Raw genomic sequence first — 24108 nt, 5'->3', positions numbered from 1 at the left:
TCCGCAGCAACGAGTAGTGCACGGTCCCCTTGTAGATGCTGTGGATGAATATCTTTTGCGTCTCTCATCAAAACGTTATACCACAGGGCTCATTGCATTTCGGACCAACACCACTTGACCAGTGAATTAAAACATGTGCATCTGGCCCTCAAAAGGAATGGATACTCTGACCGTACCATCCGCCAAGCTGTTTCTCCCTCCATGCAGAAACAACCACTTGATACTCCGATCAAAACCATCACACTGCCATATATAGCAGGCGTTACTAAAAAGATCTCCAAAATTCTAAACAAACACAAGATCCTGGTCCGGTTCAATACAGTACACAAAATCCGTGACCTGATCCCTTCCGTGAAGGATGTTATTCCTGACTTACAGTACCCTGGAGTTTACAGATTGAACTGCACCTGTGGTGACTGCTATATCGGGGAGACGAAACGACATGTCTCTGACCGAATTCGCGAGCACAAATCAGATTTGAAACACGGCAGAACAAATTCTTCTGCCGTAGCTGATCACTGTTACAACGCTGTGGGTGATCACGATATAACTTTCTCCGATACCAAGGTTCTTTGCAAACCCACGGGTTTTTATCAGAGATTTGTTCACGAGGCAATTCAGATTTACAAACACGGACACAATTTCAACCGAGAAGATGGTTTCAAATTAAGCAACCATTGGAAAGATGTTCTAAATCGAACCAAACATTAAACTAATTTTCAATGGTACAGTATATTTTTTCAAGTAGTGGTATCCCAAACTTTCGCAGCTGCTTAAATTCCCTTTTCACACCATCAATATGTAAACTCCCCCTCCCCCCCTCGTCGGCCTGCACATGTTCACCCCCTCTACACCGTTCACCATGCTAAGTCTGCCAATTGAATGCTAATTTTTTATGCTAATTCCTTTGTCAAGGCACCTTAAATCCTCTCACACAAGCTTAAAGGTCGCGGTCTGAGCTTGGCTGTGTTCACTCCAGCGCTGTCCTCGAGACAGTCTGGTCCCTTCACCTGATGAAGGCCACTTGTCTTGTCGCCAAAACGTCGTGATTTTTGTTGTTTTATTTTTTACCTACGTGACTTTACCGAATAGAACCAAAGAGTATGGATCCTTGCAATCACGAAAGCTTCAAATCTAGAAAGGACTATTAGTTGTTGAACCTGGTTTTGCCCAACACGGCATTTTCCAGGAACATAACCCCCACATTCAGCGAGATAATATTGGAGTATATTGTGAGAAATCTTGCATTAACTTAACATCAGAAGAAGCAATTTTTTTTTATTATCTAGACAATTGAACTGTACAATTTTAAATCCTTGAGTTGATGTTCTTCCAACACAGCATAATATAGATCAAATAATAATTGTAATCAATAAAATTTGCTCTATTGCAAACGTTTATTGGTTAGCTTTAGTGAATCTCATGAGCCTTGTTTAGTTTATTTTTGTTCACACCGCCTCTGGGTTGGGGGGAGGAGGGCAGGGATGGGGGGATAAAAGGAAGAAACACTGAAAGTCACGGGTCTCTACTGCCACCGATTTCATCTCATGCCTCCCGCATCAGCCCCTGCCCGGCTCTGAGGGCCACCACAGCTGGCAGAGCCACCCTACGGCTGGGGCTGAGGCTGCTGCTGGAGGTTATGGTAGTGGTTGGTGGTGGTTGCCCCAGGCGGAGGGCTTGCTTTAAATGATGGGCTGGTGATCCCCATAACCCACATCACGGACCACCTCTGCTGCTGCTGTTACCGTGGCTGCTGATGGTGTTGTTGCTACGTGTGATTCTGCTGCGGGTATTGTGGTGGCTGCTGATGATGGTGGTGATGGACCAACAGGAGCAGAGCCCGTCCGGTGGGCATGCTGCTATAATGACTCAACATTACATATTGCTAGTCCTGCAGTAATACTACCCTGAAAAACTAGCCAAGTGGTCATGTAGAATGTTAATTTCTTTGACATCACAACAGCTTCTTAAGCAGCAGCGATGGCAATAGAACATGGCAGCCTACGAAGCACTGCAGGACGCTGTGTGTGAGCCGATGATATGAACAATGATGAAAATGTAGGGAAAATGCTGGAGGATTTTTTTCCTATCAAAACCTTTCATGTCTCGTCATGATGCATTTGTTGCTTTTGCCGACAGAATTCGGATGTAAGCTACACATACGTCACCATCGATAAGATTCGAGAGGGCATGGTAGTGAATGTCTATGGTGCTGTCAAGTTCTTCAGGCCTCCGACATTCACAAACGGCACAGGCAAGCCAAAAATCCATGCATGCTCGTGTCATAATTGCGCTCATCCTTGTCTTTGCTGAGCCCGAACACACTCTTAACAACCATTGTACCGTAGCTTTCAGCCCAGAACATTCAGAGGGTGTTGTGTAAGTTTTTTGGTACAATCTGTGCTTTGGTGTAAGTCACCAGATGTACCATTGTTTTCTTGGTTTCCATACTGGCTGGAAACCTATTTTGGTTAATTTATTAATGTCAATGAGAATACGAATATTTATTTAGGTTTTGTAAATAATTAAAAAACTCGTTATTTCAACAGCTGCCAGAATACAGGACAAACCACGAGTGAACTTGGCACTGATTTGTCACAGTTGATGTTTTTGCGTGTGTAAAATAAATATTTTCGTTTAATATATTAATATATTTTATATATTTACATATATTACATGTATATTTGTATTATATATTATATACATGTAATATATTTATATACATAAAATATATATATGTTTGCGATATACATTAATTACACTTCTCTCACAAAGTAAATCTGGAATTGGGTCACGGGGCTTTATGTTGTGTATTTTCCAGCGCCATTACCAATGAAGATGCTCGTCCTAGCGGCGCAAGTTAACATTTTGGACTTTGTCGGAGCCTCGCGTGACACACATCTAATGTTAAAACGGGGCTCGTGTTCGTACACTCACTCGTGGGAGCGTTCTGAAAATGTAGTTGACACTATTGTTTCATTTGGCTCCCCCCCCACCCACCCCGCTCTTGACAGTTTTGCGGCACTCGAGGGTTCTGGCCCTGTGGGCTAACAGAGAAACCAAGGCGGCTGTTAAATTTAGGAGCTGTTTTCACACTTTGACTCAGGGCTTTCCAGATGCGTGCCGTTTGGCTTAATTAAATGCAAAATATTAAATTAGGTGAGGCAGTAATAAGACGTGGGCCACTGAATATAACTCCACGCTTCAGTAAGTGCAATTGATTGGGTAAGATTCTGGTTTCATTAGCGGTTGCTGGTACTACTACGGAAAGTTTGCTGTATGGTATATTAGAGCTTGTTATATTATTCAAATAAATTGAGTTATTCTTAAGAAGCATTTCTTAAGGACAGCCATCAACTGATAATATAAAGTTGTTTAAGCTTTGTCTAATAATGCAGTTATTTCATGGGACCTCCTTTGCCAGTACCAAAATATAATAGATTTTCCCCTTTTTTCTGGCAACAAAACAGGTGTTAAGATGCCAAAAGGCGTCCTCTGGTCTAACACCTTTTGAGACTAGGCTCCAAAAAAAGCTGTCTTTGGTGTGGATCAATCAGTTTCAAAGACAATGCATATATTATCAGTGTTTTTTGTTTGCATTCTGACCACAAGTATTGTGGTTAATGCAGACATGATTCCTTGTTTAGCATCTTGACATCTGTTTTGTTGCCAGAAAAATGGGGAAACCTATTCTCACAATGCAGTTATTTTTTTTATTATATTCCATCAAGAGAATAATTTAATCGGCTTGCACAAATTACACTCCTCATAAAGTTAAACTATCTGCAATTGGGTCATAGGCTTTATGTTGTATGTTGATTGTTATTGAAAAGTACTTTATGAAATGCTAAAATCAATTTACCATTTATTTCAGAAAGTTTAAAGATGTAAAGACTTAAGTACGTTTTTTTTATTATTAATCCTACATTTGCTGATTTTATTGGCTGCAGCCAGATAAAATGACACAAATTGTTCCAGTTAGGAAAATTAGTGAAAATCCCTTGCCAGGTTCACTTCCCAAGCTTGGTCATCCTGTTTTTGTTGAATTAATTCAATGCAAATTGCTCCCAAACAGAGCTGAATCCTTTGTTGAATAAATTAAGGCTTAATAAAACCCAAGTCACCTTGCAAAAAAATAAAATATGTTTTAGAGAGTGTATGACTGACTTGTTGAAAATTAAATAATAGTTTCCCTTTCCATGCCATTAATTATAGATGAGCCCAAGATCCAGGAGGCAAATACACAGTCAGGGTACCATCACAGATTCAATCCAAGCTCCTGGTCCACTGTGCTTCAAGTGCAAAAAAAAACCCATAAATATCATCCTCCCCCACGATGTCAATAATTGTCACGATTAAGGGTTTAAGCATCGATTCTTTTTCGTGCCCCATAGTCACTGTCTTCTTTGCCTCGTTCACTCCATTGGCTCTCTAAGCGTCGCATTAGCATATAATTGCATATAATTTTCAGAAAACGTAAATTGATTCATGAAATGCACAATTGATTGATATGGCCTCATGAAACTTTTAAATTATGTGTATCTTTGCATGCCTCATCATTAGACTTGTTTGTGAGCCACATTCATCTTGATCCATTATGCACTGGGGTAAGAGATTACATTTTATTGCCAAAATCTACAGTTATAGGGCATATTTGTATGCGTGTAGCTTCATCACCATCAGCTACAATTAGTCAACTGCTTGGTTGAAGGGCTTACAAAGTGTTGACCCCATTATATAACAATCGACCTGCACGCGAGCTGATTTCATCGGTTCCATCTCCTCCCAGATACATTTCATCCAGTGTGTGGGATTCCAATATTCTTGATCATCTGCCTTCTCTGCATTGCTGACGGCAAAGTCATGCTGACATCCACTATAATTAATTACAGGAAATGTTATGAGTGTACCTTGCCACCAACAAAATTATTCATTCTCGGCAATATTGATGTTTTGTCTTTTGTTGGCTGCTGTACTTACACACCACGGATCCCCCTTTTAAAATATCCGGGCAATTTACTGAACAGGATAATCCGTGCAACAAATCAAAGTAAATGTAAGACTAAACAAAAGTTCGCTGCTGTCTTATCTGTCCTCAGATCACTTCATGATACTGTCGCTGGTGGACCAGAGCGAGCCGGAGCATGGGCTCCGGTGCATGATATTTGGCCATCCTGAGCAGCTGCCACAGGTCACACGTGTCGGAGACATCGTGAGGATGCACAGGCTCAAGGTATACGGCACAAAGACGACCACGTGTCTCTGAAAGCGCTCAATATAGTCAAATGTTGGAAGCGAAGTAGAATTTAGCCTGATTAGTGCTTTGGTGGTAGACTGCCTGGGAATATTAGATATTGTAAGCTTGGGTTGTGAGGTACTCGGGAGATGGTAATACATCGGAAAGGGCATTACTTCTTTTCACATGAATAAGTCTTGTGGGCGATACCAGTTTCATATTTATACATTTACATTGTACTCATACATTTACATTGTGTTTTGTATTTGTTGGTAGGGTTGTGCACACACACACACACACACGGGTGTTTGCCTTGGCTCGAGGGGATAAATGTTCTCCACATGCTCGGTTACCTTAATGCACACGAAGAGGTGATGCTTCGTGCCCACAAGTTGTTTAAGTACGGTCTAGTTACACGCTTACTGGCGCTTAACTGATCTCGTGAAAATACTTTGTTCCCTCCCAGAGGAATAGTCTTTTTTACAGGTTGCATTGTCGGTGAAGTGTTTTCTAAATCCTTTAAGCCACACGGCAAAAAAATACGTTGCTGTCAGTGTCACTTTGTTTCTAGTTTGAGTTCTGATAATGGAGACTGGGCCTCTCGAGGTTGCAGAGCTTGAGCACAAGCTGCTGTGCCAGACCGGGCTATGCAAAGCTTGGAGTTAAATAAACGCCTTCTGCTTTCGATGGTTAATTGGTTGTAGAATGGTATTTTGGTCTGTCAGCTTGTGAGCATGTTTGTTGTGCTCGCTTGTACAGGCATACGTAGTAAGTTGCCATAGTGAAGGGTGCTGGTCGTGGATTTTTCAGTCACTGTAGCCAAATGAACCCATAACATCTGGATGTGTCCCGTGACTCCCCTGCCAAAGAGCCTTTGCCACTTCATAATTTTTTTCTAAGCCAAAAGTCACATTCTTGAATGTGGTTTACTGCTCAGATTTTCTTTCTCGATGCACGTCTATTCTGCGCCTCTTCTCTCGTCACATCTGCTATCCTTACATCGAGATCTGTAGACTTACATTCAGAACCACAGGCTTAACAATAGTTCACTGCAGTTACACAGACTTACATAGAGACAGATTCACTTACATAGAGATCCATAGACTTGCATCTACGAAGCTAAAAGTCTCATTATATTGCATCGGGTTTGCTGCTCAGATCTTCCTCTATGAGCTTCTATTCTGTGCCTCACATCCACTGTCCTCATATCTCGTTCCACCGCGTCCTATACATCTCCCTCTCAGTTTCACCTCCCGGACGTCAAGAATTTGAGTAACCCCCCCTGCTGAGGCTTCAACTTATTCATTCCTCCTCCTTACCCTGAGAGATATTCCCAACGTCCATGTTTGCCACTTGATGCGGTCTCAAAGTGCACCTAGTTTGGCACAGTCACCATGGTAACGTCACCAGCACTTAGCGACGAATGCACCGGCTGCTGCTATTGTTTAGCCCGCGGTGCTGATTTACTTTCCTCACCTTGACAGGACGGCAGGATGAGGTTTCACAGCTTCCAGAGTGGTGTGCTCCCGCGACACTTGTTTTGTGCTCGCATGCCCAAATGAATTGTCCGCACTGCCGCGCACGCGTTAGCGCCCACGTCGGCTCGCTTTTTCATTTGCTTGACATCGTTACTCACGCCGGCGTGTGTGCCTGCGTCTGCGCAGGTCCAGCTATACCAAGGGGTGCTGCAGGGCAGCAGCAGCCCCGGGTTCTCGACGCTCGTGTTTAGCGGTCAAATGGGCGCTTCAATGGAACCGTCCTCCACCACTACAAACTACCACCTCAACCCAGCCGTGGACCACAAAATCCTGCTGGCGCTCCGTCAGTGGGCGTCCGAGCGCTTTGTGTCACCCTCCTACGGTGTCCGCCTCTTTGAAGTCAAGCCACCCCAGTTCCTGGATATTCGGTGTCAACTCGTGGCCAAGGCCGTGGTCGACCACAGGACGACCATTCTCAAGGTGCCGGTGATCAGCAGGGCCTTGAGCTGAAGGTTTAGGCATGAATTTAGTTGAGATGGCTGGGTGGCTCAAAGATCAAAGTGCTGAGCTCGCACCAATGAGATTCTGCAGTCTAATCCGAGATCAGCCACCTGTGATGTATCATTGTCCTCATGCCCTGTATTAGTGGGGGTTCTTAACACAGTCACCAACGACTGCACGAAAAAAAACAGCTTCATATTTACTTTCGTTCTGCTCTTAATTTGGCAAAATTTCAGTTCTGAGAATCCAAAATATCGGTTTGACTTTCATATGACAAACATTAATCTTGGTGCCAGAGCAGATGAGAGTGTTCTGCACTGGCTCGGAGATCCCTCGAAGAGATGTCAGAGGTAGCTGAGCGACATCCGCTTCCGTGAGCTATTCCCTACGATGAAGGGTTGCCAGAGATCATAGTAGGTACTTTATCGTAACATAACGTCGATCATGCAATGTGGATTACATTGGGGGGAAATATTTGTTTTTTTAAATACAGCATCTTAGATGAAAAAAATATCCCGTAGTTGTAAAGTTTGAAGTAGAAAGCCCTCCTACAAAGGGGTTTGCATAATTGAAAAGGTAATTTTATCTTATGGAGATTTATTTAGTCCCTTTGTGCAAGGGGCTTTGAAATAATTATAAATGTGTGCATTCGATGGCAGTAGTTAACATACAGAGTGTGGTTGTTAAAAGTGGTGGTGTAGCTAAGGTGAGGGTTACCAGGACAGGTGGGAGTGGGTTAAGGGGAGGGGTTGGGGCACTCTGGTTGACCCAGGAGGACACGTTACCGGTTAAGTGGTGGATGCTTCAACACGTGCTTTGTTCCCCCAGGTATGGGATGGAACGCAATGCCCTTACCCCGTGCACTGCTTTCCTATCGACTATTCTATCCTGGTGTCAAGGTCGGACTTACTTCAGCGGTCAAGAGGACTGGTCGTGGATATTGCCGCCTATGATAACCATGCGAAAACCACAAGGGACCTGCAGGTGAGATCACTTAAATGTGTTTTTTTTTATCATGAACTACATTTGTTGTTAATTGCAACTAAGACCGCACATCCTTGTTGGAAATACTTACACAAGTAGTGTTAAGAGATTATGCATCGTTATTTGTGGATAGTTGGGCAAACTATCATTGCTATTCTGTATAGGAAAACAATTGGATACATCAGAGTTATTGAAAAGCAACAACTTTTGGTGTCCGATTATTTGCGGAAGTTGAAAAACCACTAATGATCACGTAGAGCCTTTTGTCAATCGTCTATTGGATGAGCATCTTCCACTCCATGGGGGTCATGGGGGTTAATTTTCCCCATACTTCACCTTGCTCATTAGTATGGGTTGGTGAAGGAAGGGAACAGCCATTGGAGCATAGTACAGTACAACAATGGATTTTAGCTGCATTACCTTGTGTTGAAAACAACCCTGCAGCCACCAATCATTGGACCCTTTTTAAATTCTTACATTTTTAAACAATGCTAGATGAGAATTTTCAACAATGTTGTAATTATTTTTAACTTGTTAATTTGAATGTTGGAATTCATCGATTGAGAGGAACATTTTTCACACCGTGACTCTTCCCTTGAGCAGCTTATACCTTCTTCCCATTGCAGCAAGCGAGTGCATTTAGTTACCCACTTGAGGTTGCGACGATGCTCATGGCATCGGGGCCAGTGTGATCACTGAGCAGGATCTTGGCGTTAGAGTGACTTCAGATATTCGCAGCTCACTAGGAGCATCGTCACATTATCGACATAGCGGAATGCGACCAGCTCTCTCTTAATCTTGTCCACCACCCGCTGTCGACAACGGGGGAATCAAGTGGCCATGAAGTCCTCACTGGCGAGAGGAGCGGGGCGAGCATTAACGCCGCCCACAAGTGGCGGCTGGCGAACGTGATGAATCATTGCTAAAAGAGCGAATCATTTCTTTCTATGGATAATGACGTTAATGGTCGGCTGAATAAATATTGACATTCAAATTGTACGCAATTAAGAAATTGGGCGTCCAATGGCCCCCCGAGCTGGTTAGTAATGCTCCCACCCACCCTGGCTAATAGCTTGGTCACATGAAAGACATTGGATATTTATTATTTTATTACGGTCATGACTAATCCTTTTCCCAGTTGGTCAGGTCCGAGTTTAAAGCATAAGGTAATTTTGAGTATTAAGTCTCCCATTAGTCTCAGTTTCCCATAATCATACTTTATTCTTTTTTTCCTTGTTATTAACATTGCAAAATGAAAATACCATTTTACACTACATAACTGCCAATAATGCTGTTTTTAATACAAATATCTGGAGTGGGATTTTTTTTTTAAGAGTTGCTCTCATGCTGGGACGTTGCTGTTAATCTGCTAAACCATGAGGTGTGTGTCTCGTATGTTGTGCAAAACGTTTATAAGATTCTAACGATGAAAGCGTAGCCAAAGCGAGCCGTTGCAGGTGCAAGGTTTGGCGAAATCAGACGGGATGGATTTTTTACAAGCTCAGCCGTGAATTCTACTTTTTGGATGTGTGTGGTGACTTGCTGGCATGAAATTCAATTTAAATAGGATTTATTATGGCGCATTCCCCCCAGTCATATGGGACCTAGTATGAAAAACCATTTAGTCTTAATTTAAAGTTTCGTGGGGCTTCTTTAATAGTTATTTTTTTATTTAAATGTAATCATGGGAAATGAATACCGCATAAAAATACTTGTGTTTGTATATCTGTAATATTAATTTACATTCAACTGCAAATTTCCATCTGCTTTTGAACCATTAAACATCCTCTTTTACAATTTGCTCTTTTAACATCCGCAACTTCCACTTTTTTTGCAGTTGTTATAAGCCATAGATTTTAAAGTTCATCTGGAATGTACGTATTGTTATGGTACCTCGGATTGTTATGCAGGTCATGTCAAAGCAATCATTTTTACAGAAGTAGTATATAAAACATTGCTTCTTGTTCATCGCACAAAATCAAGCTCTCAGCAATAATAGTCTTAAAGACATTTAAGTTCTGAAAGCATTTATATTTAAATGCCCTGGGCTGTTGCTGAATATAGAAACAGATGCAGTGTGCATCTCGCAAACGCTGCAAGCTCGGTTGGCCTACGCAATAGCACATTGGGTTAAATAGGGAATTGGCTAGAGACTCCATCACAGCAGCAACGGTGTCTTGCGAGAGCCTATCTTTAATTAGCGGTGCACAAAACTGCATTGATGCTGTAAGCCCTTGTCATGAGGGCTTTTTATTTTATATATATGTTATCTGCAAAAGATTTACATTAATGACAGCTTTATAAAAATTCCGGCTTTCCTTTTTTTGTCTAATAATGCATGCATTAATTGAGCATTCAATAGTTCTTTGTGTTCTTAGAAATTGTATCTATAACTAGCACAATGCTGCAGTTGGTCATACAATGATGTGGCTGCTAACAATGCAGCCAACAGTGGACTCAACAGCAAATCCTAGGCTCTTTGCCGTCATCTGCTGGACATGAAGATAAAGGATCCCTATTAAGCAGAGCTGTTGAAACTGACAGTTATATTCTGGGCCTTGTTTTAGGTGTCCCTATCTGGTGATATATTATGCATGCAGTTGCAAATGAATATTTTCATAGGTTTAAATATCAAAGCGCTTGGGTTTCATTTATCATACGCTGACAGCAGATTTATTCTGCAGGGCACAGACTGCACTTCACAGGCTCGTGCCTGCAGAAATCGGCACATAAAAAGAAGTGTCACTATCAGTACCTTGAACAGCAGTTTGCATAGACAACACAAATCACTGGGGGAATATTGTTTGCGTTCCATTAATTGTGGTTGCTAAGGCAATACGAAAGTTGAGATGAAGTGCATCTCCCTGTGAATATTTCATGCCTCCTCCTGCAAACGTACGTAATGGCTTAGTGACACTAGAAATAATGCCAATCGCAAAGTGCAAGGCTTTAGCCATTTACATGAGATTGCATTTGGCCTGCTATATATCTTTATTGGTTTTGCTTATTTTGTAGTTTTCACTCGGCCACTGTACAATTCAAGTTTAAATTCGCATTTAAAAACAAAAGAGTCTCCTAAGACGTCATGCAAATATTTGGTTTTACAAGCAAGGTTCAGAGAATCGTGGATGCTGCTGGAGAAGATTGTGTTGCACACAAAGCATTACAATGTGGTTTACTGTTAGTGTTTGGTTCTCCCAGATGCAACCATTTAGCAAGAATGTAGCAGCTCTTATTTGTGTCATGCATTTAACAGTTTCAGGGCTGATGTTTCCCATCTCCCCACCCTATCCTGCTAATGTAACTATTATGATTCACATCAAAACCTTCCCATTCACCACCAGCCCCCCCCCCCCCCTTTCCACAGCTTTGCAATTAATTTGCATGATTAGAGTTGCGAATTCCATATTATTCTATTGTTAGCCGTCTCGTGAACTTTTGTTCGAGCAAATTAGCAGGTTGTGTGGGGTGGGGTAAAGTGTAGGTACTTGCACCGCTTTTAAGATGTCTGCCCAGTTTGAAAGAGTAGGCCAAATACCCTCTGTAGTGACTCAAGAGAGTTCTTTCAAGTGGAGGCCCTTCTGCCAGCAGTGGCGTGAGCAAAACATTGCAGGGCTGCATTGTAATTTATACTAAATGTAACGTTTCAAAATAATTTTCTTGTTTTTTGCACGAATCATTTTCAGCTCTCAAACGATTCAGGGTGATGTACCTGGAGCGTAAGCGTCACTTTTAGTTGGTGAACCTCCGATTAGCACTGTTGGCTACGTACCATGCGAAAGAAGTTCCAACGTACATCCGTACGTACGAACCGGTGCGTCGTTGCGCTTGCTGCTCCATCCCTCCCCATGCACGTGTGGTGCAGCTGGGGTCGTTCCTTGAGATTTTAAACCTGCACACCTACCTACGGAAGTCAAGGAACAAGTCTGATACGACCCAGGGCGAGCTGGAGTTCGTTCTACACGGGGGCGGTACCGCCTTCGGCCGTGCCATCATCACGCTCCCCAAAGACAGCCCAGAGCTCCTCTCGCTGCATCGGTATGGCTTCTGACATAGCCGCAAGACTAGTTTGACATCATCATTGTCCCCACTAAATATTTATACCGCACCCTCCTGCTGCAGTGCCTCTTAAGGCATCCTGCGACAGGGCACCGAGGGGTGCCACCACAGTGGTATACTGTAGGTCGTGGGTTTGATCCCGAGCCTGACACCTGCTTTATATTTGGAGTTTTCATGTCTCTCTCCCTGTGGTTGCATGGATTTTTCTCCGGGTCCTCCGGTGTTTCCCTCCACATTTAGAATCAACAACACGCGTTTAGAGTATTTGTCTGCTATAAATGTTCACATAAGCCACTTTGTTAAGCTATCATTTGTGACCAGGTCTCTTCTGAACAAGAGCAATATAGCTCAGTGGGCCTTCCCTGGTAAAATAAAGAATAGTTTTTTTAATAGATTGATTTGCGAATAATTAATCGACTTGGACGCCGGCACACGTGGATGGCCTTCTCTTTTTTTAAAATAACTTAATATTATATTTCAATAAAAAACTATATATTATACTTTAGGTCGGGACCCTTGGGTCCCGAATAAACGGAAGTCAAAATCGTAATTATTTTATTTATTTTTGGCGACTCCGTCCCACCGCGCACATAAACGCCGCGACCCACCTGGCGCGGATCATTCTGTTGTCGTGTCGTCCAAGCGCAGCGAGGACAAATACGCAGAAGAAACAAAACTTTGATTAGCGCATCACGTAGAGCATTCAACAGACATAAAATGACGTCGCAACGCAGTTTATGTGAAAGCCGGGGGCTTATGGGACCCCGGGGTCCTGCCATAAGGTTCATATATACAAAACCTTTACAGGATCTTCAACGTCCACTGTGAAGTATGCTTCACTGACCCACACGTTGTTGGCAGCTGGGTTAGAGGCGTTCGTGGTAGGAACACACGTCGGTAGATTAGGCGACGATTCTTCGCTCCTTGTTAAGGTGGTGATGCGCGTATTGAATGACGTGTGTAAGAATCGGCGGCGTTTGGATCCGCAGGTGTTGCGGATAATGGGTTCACGCGACTTCTCCAGCCAGGAGCGAGACCACTGCAGTCACCGCAGTGTTAAAAAGATAATGAATGATTCTGTTCAGAACCGTGACCCTGAATCGCGACAATTAATCGAATTGCAAGGGAGGAAAATTGTTGCACCCGTGCGGAATAAGTATATGGGATGTTTTTTTTCCCCTTGTATGCAGTGCACTTCAATTTCTCACCCACGTGAAAATGCTTTTCAAAACAATTGGCAAAACATCTGAAGCAGGCACCCTCCTGAATAAGGTTCTTAAATACTCGGCGAGGCATCTTTGAGTGAATATTATATATTTTTTCATATGAGTTATTACATATGTAATGACACGTCGAGTAGAAGACTTATTATTTATTCAAGGGCACACTCGGCGATACATCGTGTAACGCAGCTACACATTGGCGATGCTAACACGTAGCCCCATCTCCGGCTTGACTCCGCGAGCTGTTCAACCAGCGCGGCGATGGAGAGAGTCTTCCAGAAGATCAGCCACATGGTCGGAGACGAAGAGATGGCAGAGAGCAGCGACGCAGCCAGGACCCGTAACAGCCCCGAACCTCTGGTTCGGCCCCCCTTATATCTGTCCCGGCGCGGCCAAGCTCCACCTCTGGCCACGTCCCCTTTCCAGAACCTTCGGGCTGGTTCCCGGAGCTTCTCGATTGACTCAGCCTTTCACCTTTACCCCATATACGCCCCCCTTATAATACGGCATTATGTAATGCAGCCATGACCTTAATTACCCCTTTAGGCTGGCAGGTGTCACCCTGTCATTACACATATTTATCAATGTCTAAGGTTGTACATTCACTTGTCAATGTTTTCAAAAAAAAAGAAAAGGTTATTAGGAATGTTACATTACACCAAACCTATCTTGCTCTTGAATATTGTTTTTTTGTATTGTTTAGTTCATGTAACTTGCTGACCCACCTCTACTGGATGTCTGTGGAAAAGAGCTTCATAGCTCATCAGATTCCTCTGGGATAAAGAATGATTCTGATTCTGTTATGCATTCCTCTCTTCCTTCCGATTCCTGTCTCTGAACCACAGGGCTCTGGAAAAGGTGGCAGAGAAAGCTGCAGATGCCTTGGTCACAGATGCTCTGCTAGCAGCAGCAGACGACACGGATGAAAGTAATTCTGGTCATAAATAACTTGTGCATGCTGGCCACTTCGTCAAGTGGGACGTTTCTCATGAGTCGTGGAATATTTGTAGATTTCGAATTGTAATCTTTCGGTCAAAGTTACCTTTAACTTTTTACGTCTGTAAAATTTGTAAACATAAAGTAGTAAAGCTTCTTCCAAAACTCCTTTAATAGATACACATTGTGATGAACATTCCTTAAAGGAAGATGCAAGACCAAACAAACGGCTCTTGTAGATACCTACCTGGGCTCTGTCAAAATGAGATTAAAATGTTGATATTAAGTTAATAAAGAAGAAAAAAATGCACAATAGTGGGTGTCATAATTTTATTCTCGGTCATGTCACTGTAATGCTATGCCTATCGGTTAACAACCAAAAACATTGAGTTCCACTTGTTAGGCATGTAACGTTGGATTGCTTTATTGATTCACATTCATTGTTTTGGTCACTCGTCTTGTTACATAACGATCACTTACGAAACCGTTCTGCAGCCAAGCAATGAATGAGTTCCCGAAGTATTTAAAATGTCACTGCATTAGCCAAAGGTTTCAGTAACTGGTGTCATTTAACCATCCCCAGCAACAGAAGAGTGGCAGGGCGAGGCAGTGGAAGGCTTAGTGGGTACACGGGAGGAGCTCAGCGATGACGACACGGAACCTCGCTGCCTGCAACGTTCGGCCACCGGTAGGCACAGCTCTGTGGTTTCGGGGGAATACGGCAGGAGTAGCCTCCTCCGTGTACGAAACAAACGTCCCCATATAGCCTTAACAGATTGGGGCAAGTGCTGTTAGCGAGCACCTATAAAGGCCGGAACGGTACACAAGGGGGTGGGTGGCCCGCACCATCGCCGGCCGCCTTTGTCTCCCCAGTGACGATGTTTACACACCGCACTTGGTACTCATTTGAGGTTGAGTCGACCTCGGGGAGGCCAAGCACCAGTACAAATAATCGTCACCGGGGTTGGCCGTGAGCGGGAATCCAACTCGAGTTTCTTGGTTTTGTAGCGCAGCGCGCGAACCACTACACCACCACTCCTCCGTGTTACACATGCTGCACGGACCCCCCCCCACCATCACAATGTGCCCGCCCTGCAGTTCTGACGGCCCACCATCACATAAAGGCCGTTGCCCTGAGCACGGTGTTGGCTGCCCTGGTCCCGAATAAACATCGCGTCCGCGCCAGGCTCATCAGCTACCGTCCAGAGTCGCTCTTGCGCAGCATCAGGCTGCACTGCCCGCGGTGCAACGCCCTGTAAGCAATACGCATCGCACACACAGTTTTCACCACTGAAGCTCACGCCAAGACTGTATTAGCGACTCCTGGCACAGCAGTACTATGTAGCTCTGATGTATTTTCGGGTTTTATCGCACGATCGGCATAATGCCTTGACATTTCGCTCACAGTTCCTGAAGAAGCTGTCGGCATGGCGCGAAACATCAGACACGATGCCAAACATCACGTGATAAGACCTGAAAACTGACCGCGATGAGTGCCAAGCATCAGCACGGTGGGACTAGAGTTTCCACTCAGGCAGTCCTGTAGGTCATGCTTAGGCATGACGCTGTAGATTTAGGCTACTCTGATTGAGTCCTGAAGCTTGTACAATGAGCCTACTATGAGTTATTACAGGAAGTAATGTAGCTATAAGGCAAGGACTGACTCGTGCCAATGCAGTACTTGTACTCTAGTTTACCCAGTGGAAGCACACGATTTGCCTGCTAAGTAATACTGTATTATGTTGCACGTCAAACCCGAATGTCGCAAAAAATCCCACACTCTGCATTTAGCATGTAATGGCAATGTTTAAATTAACCGTTCGGGCATCGTGACCCAAGTCGAGATGAGCAATGAAGCTCAAGTCATTTACATTTTAAAACTTGTCCCGTGCAACAATGCCCTGCACACACCGTCGTCAGCCGGGACATTCCGAGCCAGGAGGTCATCTCGTCGGTGCTCAAAGGCCTTGCCACGTGGCCGGATAACCCGGTGGTGCAGAGGAGTGAGGAGCACGAGTCCAGCTTGTGGAACCACTGCTCCGAGGAGGACGCGGCTGCCTTGGAAGATGGCTGGACCTGCCGAGAAAGACCCGTCTTCCGCTACGTGCCGTGTGGTGGAAGAACGGGCACTAAGCAGGCATCTGCTTTGCTCGTGGAAGGTGAGTCGCCGTCGTCACAGCTGCAGCCATTTGTTCATTTAGTCGGCATCTTTTTTTTTATTCGTGTCCTAGTCCCAAGTCTAGTTGAGGACATCCTGTGGAATTTTTAGTCAGGTCCTTTGTGAATTTCATTTGTTTTTTTTTTTCCCACAGCAGTATGCGTCTTCATTCAGGCTCATTAGTTTTGTGCTCGAACAAGAAATGTTACAGTGCTCATTTCGTTTGGCGTACTCTTGCCAGTGGTGGAAATTCTTGCATTCCCATGGCAGGGATCAGTTTATTTCTAGGAAATCCAATATTGACCTCCCAGGGGCCCCAACGTGTGCTGCTCGTTAGATCCGCGTTGCTTGTTAAACCCACACTGCCTGTTCGACTCGTGCTGCTTGACCACGCATAGCCCCCGTCCGGAATTTCAACTCAAAAGTACATTTTTATTTCTTTCAAATATGACTTGACGCAAGAACCCTGTCTTGCGTCGATCATTTGTTTCCGTGACGCAGCCTGGGGCGTTTATTCTGTGTTTTCTGCGAGGCTTTGCAGGCACGGCCGTAACGGAACTGCAAAACCTTTCCGAAGACGTTGGGTGCGTCATCCCCGTGACGCCGCGGGATGACGTTCTCACTATGTGCGATGACCCAGTTCCTTTTGTCATCAAAAAGAGTCGGAGTTACTTCAGGTCAAGCGGCACCTTCCACACGCTCGCCCTGGGGGGGAGGGTCGTGTCATTTAGATGACCTCTTGGGTTGACAATTTGAAAATAAAATTACTCACCGCCTAAGATCCTGCGTAAATATCAGGCAGCCACCCATGGTCAAGCCACATTCTTAAGTTATTTGAGTTGACCGTCTCAGTCCCGGGGTGAATGACCTCAGACATTTATTACATTTGGGTTGCCATTTTGTTAAATTCCAGCTCTTTTGAGAGTTGAAAATATCAGTTTGACTTCCATGCAACAAATATTACTCTGCAATAGGGCAGGTGGGCAAGTGCTGCCCCCTCGGTTGGGTGAGATCTCAATTGAAGGGATCTTGGAAGTAGTTCTGTGATAGCTGCTACCACAGCAGATATCACAGACACGACGGGTCAGACTGCTTGGCAGATGTTCCTGAAAGCGTCTTCTCTTGACACGACACCGACAGCACGGTTATAAAAATTACAATTTAAATTTTGTTTTCCCACAGATGTCTGGATTGCAGTCAGCCAAGAGCCGGAAGTCTTTGCGGCTTGGAGAAGTTGAAATCCTTTGACGTGAACAAGATCGCTGGAGGTGGTGCTCGCTGAAGGCTACCATCACAGCCTCATTAACTTGTTGTATTCGGCAAACATTTTCTTTTTTATCCATTGTCATTATTAACGTACTGCAATATCACTGTGCCTCTCAGCTTTGGGAATACAACCCATGCGATATATCTTCACTCTGAGATTCCACCTGCGCGACTCCACGGGCGACATCGTAGCCTCGCTCGCTGCAGACGAGGCCGTAAGTTGCAACTCAATCCCCTCCACAACACCCCCCCCGCCCACCGCTAGCTGTCGGGTTACACCTCACAGGGCAGCTACACCGCGTTTCCAGCCGGTGGGGAACCAAACCGGCTCGGTGCTCAAGCCGGGTGAATGGTCTCGGCTGAAATTTCGACAGCAGCCTTACCAGGCCGACCAGACTCGAGTGCCGAGACCGCGCGTGCTCAATTTTACGAGCAGTTGCCCATTGGCTTTCACCTGGGCCACCCTTGGAAACACTCGTGATAATCCACGGAGTCAGTGCATAAGAAGAGACGGGCTCGGTCATTGACGTCCCTCGCTGAGGTCAACGTCAGGGCTGTGGTTTTTGGGGACTGTCATCGGCCGGAACGATTAATCCACTGCTGGATGAAGGCCCCCGCAAGCCATCGCCATCAAAGTTTCCTGCGATGCAAATTCCATCCAGCTTTTAAACACGAGCTGATCTCGTTGCTTCTTGAGCGTGAAATCTACCTTTGGCTGCCACTGTCATTAGTTTTGACCACTGACCATCCCTTCTAGGGACATGTCCTGCTCGAGCCCGCCAAGCACATGCATACGAGTTTATTTCATCACTCCATATCTGCAGCAGTGAACCTTGTCTGTGTTTTTTCAACTTTTGCTAGTCTAACCTAACTAAAGTCTCCGTTAAACACTCCTTAAAATAAACTCTTATTATGATTGCGTCCCTGCAGCTGTGGAGCATAAAAAGAGGGCAGAGTGGGAAGGGCTGAACCCATGGCTGCATGACTTGGGAAGCAGTGCAAAATTCGTGCTATGCTGGTCCAGGACAATTCCTAGAGTGATGGAGTCAACTTGCCAGTTGTCATGAGAATGTCGCATCAGATTATTGTACTGCCTTATTCTACTGCTTCTCAAGTGCTGCTTCGCTAACTTTAATGGAAAACTGCTGGGCAAGCAACGATGGTGCCGTGCGTTTGTCACAAATAAACCACAATACCTTGCTGATCTCGTCAAGGAGCGTAGACCATTACCTGCACTCTGGTGATCCTCACAGCAGCGGATTTTGGCTAGCCATCGTACAAAGACAGTCACTGCATCACACGCTTTCAGGTACGCTTCTGTGGCTGTCTGGAATGCTCTTCCCATATTAGGTAGCCACTGGAGCTACGCACTTTTAAATCAAGATTGAAAACTCATTTAATTACAACTGCGTTTTGTCTAGTTTGGTATACTTCCCCCACACACTTGTGATTAGCATGGTTGGCTCCGTACAGTGCGAAAGAAGTTCAACATACATACGTGTTGCCATAAGCACGACCCCACAGCATCGCCAAACACAATGGAGCCTTTCAACGGGATGCGCAAAGACTCATTTTCACAGTTATTAATTGCTGCCAGAGTACTAATTGAGCTCTTGGGATGGTGGTGATAAGTGTAGGTGCTGTGACGTGTGCCAGCGTGTGCTTGCCCATCCTGACCGCTGGTTTTGAATTATCACCTGCGCTTGTCCTAATTGCGTTTAAGCAAGAGTACAGTGGGAGCGCTCTCTCCGTCTGAAGCTGCAGTCTCTTTCTGTGTTCGTCTCGGCCAGCAATGACTGCGAATCTCTGTTTGCGCAGGAGATATTTTTCTGCGGTCTACAAGCAGAGGAGGTGCTTGTGGACCAAGATTTGCAGCATCGTCTGGTGGACATTTTGCACCGGCTGTGTCCTTACGATGATAACGCAGGTAATCATGTGTTATCCGTGTCCCGTGTTAGAAACGCGCTCTGAAAAATGTTAGCCGTGTTCAATCAACGTTTCTGTCGTTAGAGTTCAATAGGAGCAACAACAAAAATGCCCGTTTTGGTTTTCCTGCCCAGAAACGGAATGAGATGTTTGCTTTCGGATTATTGTGATTTGTGTTGGTTTTGTTTCTGAGTGTGCTGGTTTCCAGCAGAATATTATTTCAACTTGCCTTATTCACAATCTTATTAAAAAGTGAATGCATAGCAGAAACGTTACGATGCCCCAATCGCTTTGTAAATTGACTCGCCATAAACCAGTAGCCGTACAGGGCCCTCCAGCAGGATCCTTATGCCGTTATTAAATGACCTAAATGTTGGGCACGTCCGTGGGTCGCTTTATTCGTTTTCCTCATTCAACAGAAAACCACCCGTGGCTCGAGTGCTGCCTGAAGTCATTTTACAGCGGCAACCTGAAATCCCAGCGGAGAGTGCACTATCGCATCTTCAGCTCGACGCTGGGCACAGATGAGTGACAAAAATCTCTGCAGAGGCGATGTTGCGTTGAGGATAACCCAGCGCTGTGCATTCCCCCCAACCCACCCCATTCCCGTGTCTTTCACCTGATATTAAATGGGTCCTGCAAAAGAGCTGGCTGAAGGTGGAGTATGGTGGGATCTGATCGAGACCGGAGTAAAATGTGTCCCGACTTGTTCTTACTTTCCTGCTCCACGGTGGATAATGTAAATTGTATATCGTTTATACCAAGGGCTTTTGGTACAATGAATCAAGTTGCCAGGTCGTCCATGCAAACATTGGTTTGTGAATGGTTATATGAAGCAATCTGAAGTATTCACTTTGGAAACTTTGGGAATACAACACTTTTTTTCACCAGGATATGGACTGCAATTTTCCAAATGTGGTAGTTGTCATTAACACAGGCACGCCTCACGTAAACGGCAAGATGCGTTTCACGAACATTGCTCGGCATGCTAAAATCTGTGAATGGATCTGTCGTATTCCCATTGACTCACTCCTCTCATGCTACAAGCCAAGTTACGATTCGGCCCCATCATCTTCCACTCTTGAACAACTTTTTTTTAAAATTATATACAAATGACTATAATTTTTTAACAAAGAACATTAAATTTAACACCACACATGAAGAACCACAGTGCAAGGGCCCCCGATAGCCTGAACAGACTGTTTGGGGCAAGTGCTGTGAGCCGAGTAGCAGCTATCAAGGCTAGTACGGCACACATGAGGGGTGGGTGGACAGCACCACGCATGGCCGCCTTTGTCTCACTCGTGGTGATGTTTACACACCGCAGCACAGCTGATAAACAGCTGCGCCTGCGGTGCATCCCCTGGTGCCACGGGACGCATTTATTCATCGGTCTTCCCGAGATAAGCGAATATTTTGATAGCTTTTCGAACAAATAGGTAGAAATTCAAATTGCTCGTGAAATCGAATTCTCAGAAAAAGAACGCCCGTTAAGCGAGACACGCCTGTAACAATGTATTTACAATAGGTTTTACACTTGTCAATGTTGTCTAAGATTTTTTTTTTAATATGTTTACAGAATGACAGACTTTTGCTGCCCTCTCCTGGTATCTGTTGAGCCAATAATAAAAAAAACCCGTCATGAGCACGTGTGTACGTCTCGAGTGTTAAACGTTTAAACACTTAAAATGACGTGTGTATACACAGGGACAGAACACAGTTATGCTGCATCAACACAGCTGCGAGACCTGCTTCTGGATTACTAAATATATAACTGAAGGAGTCTAATTACAGTTAAAAGCTAGTTAGAAAACATTTTAGTTTTAAAACGTTTTTAAAATAATTGGCATTAGATTGCGTGATTTTTTTTAAATGCAATATTTTTTCTGGAAAGCTTAACTGTGCTTGCCAATTTGGAGGGGAAACGTGATGCTTAGTTCAGTCGACAGTATACAGTGAAGGAAAAAAGTATTTGATCCCCTGCTGATTTTGTACGTTTGCCCACTGACAAAGAAATGATGTTTATCATTTTAATGGTATGTTTATTTGAACAGTGAGAGACAGAATAACAACAAAATCCAGAAAAACGCATGTCAAAAATGTTATAAATTTATTTGCATTTTATTGAGGGAAATAAGTATTTGACCCCTCTGCAAAACATGACTTAGTACTTGGTCTCAAAACCCTTGTTGGCAATCAGAGGTCAGACGTTTCTTGTAGTTGGCCACCAGGTTTGCACACATCTCAGGAGGGATTTTGTCCCACTTCTCTTTGCAGATCTCCAAGTCATTAAGGTTGAGGCTGACGTTTGGCAACTCGAACCTTCAGCTCCCTCCACATATTTTCTATGGGATTAAGGTCTGGAGACTGGCTAGGCCACTCCAGGACCTTAATGTGCTTCTTCTTGAGCCACTCCTTTGTTGCCTTGGCCGTGTGTTTTGGGTCATTGTCATTCTGGAATACCCATCCACGACCCATTTTCAATGCCCTGGCTGAGGGAAGGAGGTTCTCACCCAAGATTTGACAGTACATGGCTCTGTCCATCATCCCTTTGATGGGGTGAAGTTGTCCTGTCCCCTTAGCAGAAAAACACCCCCAAAGCATGTTTCCACCTCCATGTTTGACGGTGGGGATGGTGTTCTTAGGGTCATAGGCAGCATTCCTCCTCCAAACACGGCGAGTTGAGTTGATGCCAAAGAGCTCCATTTTGGTCTCATCTGACCACAACACTTTCACACAGTTGTCCTCTGAATCATTCAGATGTTCATTGGTAAACTTCAGACGGGCATGTATATGTGCTTTCTTGAGCAGGGGGACCTTGTGGGCGCTGCAGGATTTCAGTCCTTCACGGCGTAGTGTGTTACCAATTGTTTTCTTGGTGACTATGGTCCCAGCTGCCTTGAGATCGTTGACAAGATCCTCCCGTGTAGTTCTGGGCTGATTCCTCACCATTCTCATGATCATTGCAACTCCACGAGGTGAGATCTTGCATGGAGCCCCAGGCCAAGGGAGATTGACAGTTCTTTTGTGTTTCTTCTATTTGCGAATAATCGCACCAACTGTTGTCACCTTCTCACCAAGCTGCTTGGCAATGGTCTTGCAGCCGATTCCAGCCTTGTGTAGGTCTACAATCTTGTCCCTGACATCCTTGGAGAGCTCTTTGGTCTTGGCCATGGTGGAGAGTTTGGAATCTGATTGATTGCGTTTGTGGACAGGTGTCTTTTATACAGGTAACAAGCTGAGATTAGGAGCACTCCCTTTAAGTGTGCTCCTAATTTCAGCTCGTTACCTGTATAAAAGACACCTGGGAGCCAGAAATCTTTATGATTGAGAGGGGGTCAAATACTTATTTCCCTCATTAAAATGCAGATCAATTTATAACATTTTTGACATGCGTTTTTCTGGATTTTGTTGTTATTCTGTCTCTCACTGTTCAAATAAACCTACCATTAAAATTAGACTGATCATTTCTTTGTCAGTGGGCAAACGTACAAAATCAGCAGGGAATCAAATACTTTTTTCCCTCACTGTAGTTTATGCACAATGCATTGGACATTCGCCGAGGGTCCACAGACCACACCTGTCAACCCATACGGTTTTCCGTATTCTTGTACAGGGAAATTGAGTTCAGGTCCATATGGCGTACAGCTGTTTCAATACGGGCAAAAAAAGTTTATGTTTGTGTTTCTCCCTTGTAATCGGGCCAATAAGATCTTAATTGGTCTGCCAGACATGTGGAAAGGTAGCGAACCAAAACTGTGCTACGTATGAAGGTATTTTCAGCCAATTAAGTATTTATGGAGTTAGAGTCAAGAACAGTGTCAATAGTGAACCGCGAACAGACAAAATCGCCCAATGATGCTGGGATGTAATTACCAGCGAAACGTCCTGAAATTGTTAATGTGGATTTACTCTCCACACCGTTTTTTGTTTACGTGACAAACCTTACTAATTACTTGCGCGATCTCGCCCAAAAAAACCTTAATGAATATTGGTCACAAAAACCTACGTGTCAAACGGACAGGCAAGTTAGCCACGATGTTGACTCGTGAAAAAAATACCACGGTTTGTCCCTGCATGTCTTAGTGCCTTGCCCGATGCCACCGTGGAAAGTCTTTGAAAGGTTCATTGGACAGTGGCACCGTCAGCTGAAGAGCAAAAAAGAAACGGGCGGCACAGCGAGAGGTGTGATGGCGCACACGTGTGATAATTGCCTGCGTCTAATTTCAGACCCAACGAGTAGCAAGGGTGTGGGGGTGGTCGGTTTGCAATTATTGTTAATATCGACAGTGAGCAATTAACATCATCGCTTCATAGCAAGTGTTTCATTGAAATAATTGA

At 44.4% G+C, this 24108-nt stretch overlaps 1 protein-coding gene across 6 annotated transcripts in view; it reads left to right on the top strand.

The window, feature by feature from the left end:
* POT1 (protection of telomeres 1) overlaps nt 1-21412 on the top strand; it is a 28890-nt gene extending 7478 nt beyond the window's left edge. For 5 of the 6 annotated variants that reach the window (XM_076067030.1, XM_076067025.1, XM_076067028.1 and 2 more), the window contains exons 7-20: nt 2140-2254; nt 5100-5233; nt 6901-7194; nt 8044-8199; nt 12065-12237; nt 14327-14409; nt 15001-15105; nt 15516-15672; nt 16338-16576; nt 17117-17252; nt 17758-17843; nt 17959-18056; nt 19660-19768; nt 20187-21412. In XM_076067030.1, the coding sequence (XP_075923145.1) occupies nt 2140-2254; nt 5100-5233; nt 6901-7194; nt 8044-8199; nt 12065-12237; nt 14327-14409; nt 15001-15105; nt 15516-15672; nt 16338-16576; nt 17117-17252; nt 17758-17843; nt 17959-18056; nt 19660-19768; nt 20187-20299 (1998 nt within the window). In that variant the 3' untranslated portion in view covers nt 20300-21412. The remainder of the gene's footprint in view (nt 1-2139; nt 2255-5099; nt 5234-6900; nt 7195-8043; nt 8200-12064; nt 12238-14326; nt 14410-15000; nt 15106-15515; nt 15673-16337; nt 16577-17116; nt 17253-17757; nt 17844-17958; nt 18057-19659; nt 19769-20186) is intronic. The other variant, XM_076067026.1, reaches the window with a different exon arrangement.
* Nucleotides 21413-24108: the final 2696 nt, after the last annotated feature.

The sequence above is a fragment of the Petromyzon marinus genome, chromosome 14 (assembly GCF_048934315.1).
Source record: "Petromyzon marinus isolate PM22_M1 ecotype Great Lakes invasive population chromosome 14, UKy_Petmar_22M1.pri1.0, whole genome shotgun sequence".
Taxonomy (NCBI): domain Eukaryota; kingdom Metazoa; phylum Chordata; class Hyperoartia; order Petromyzontiformes; family Petromyzontidae; genus Petromyzon; species Petromyzon marinus.
Note: the sequence above shows the minus strand (reverse complement) of the source record. Positions and strands in the feature narration are given on the sequence as shown.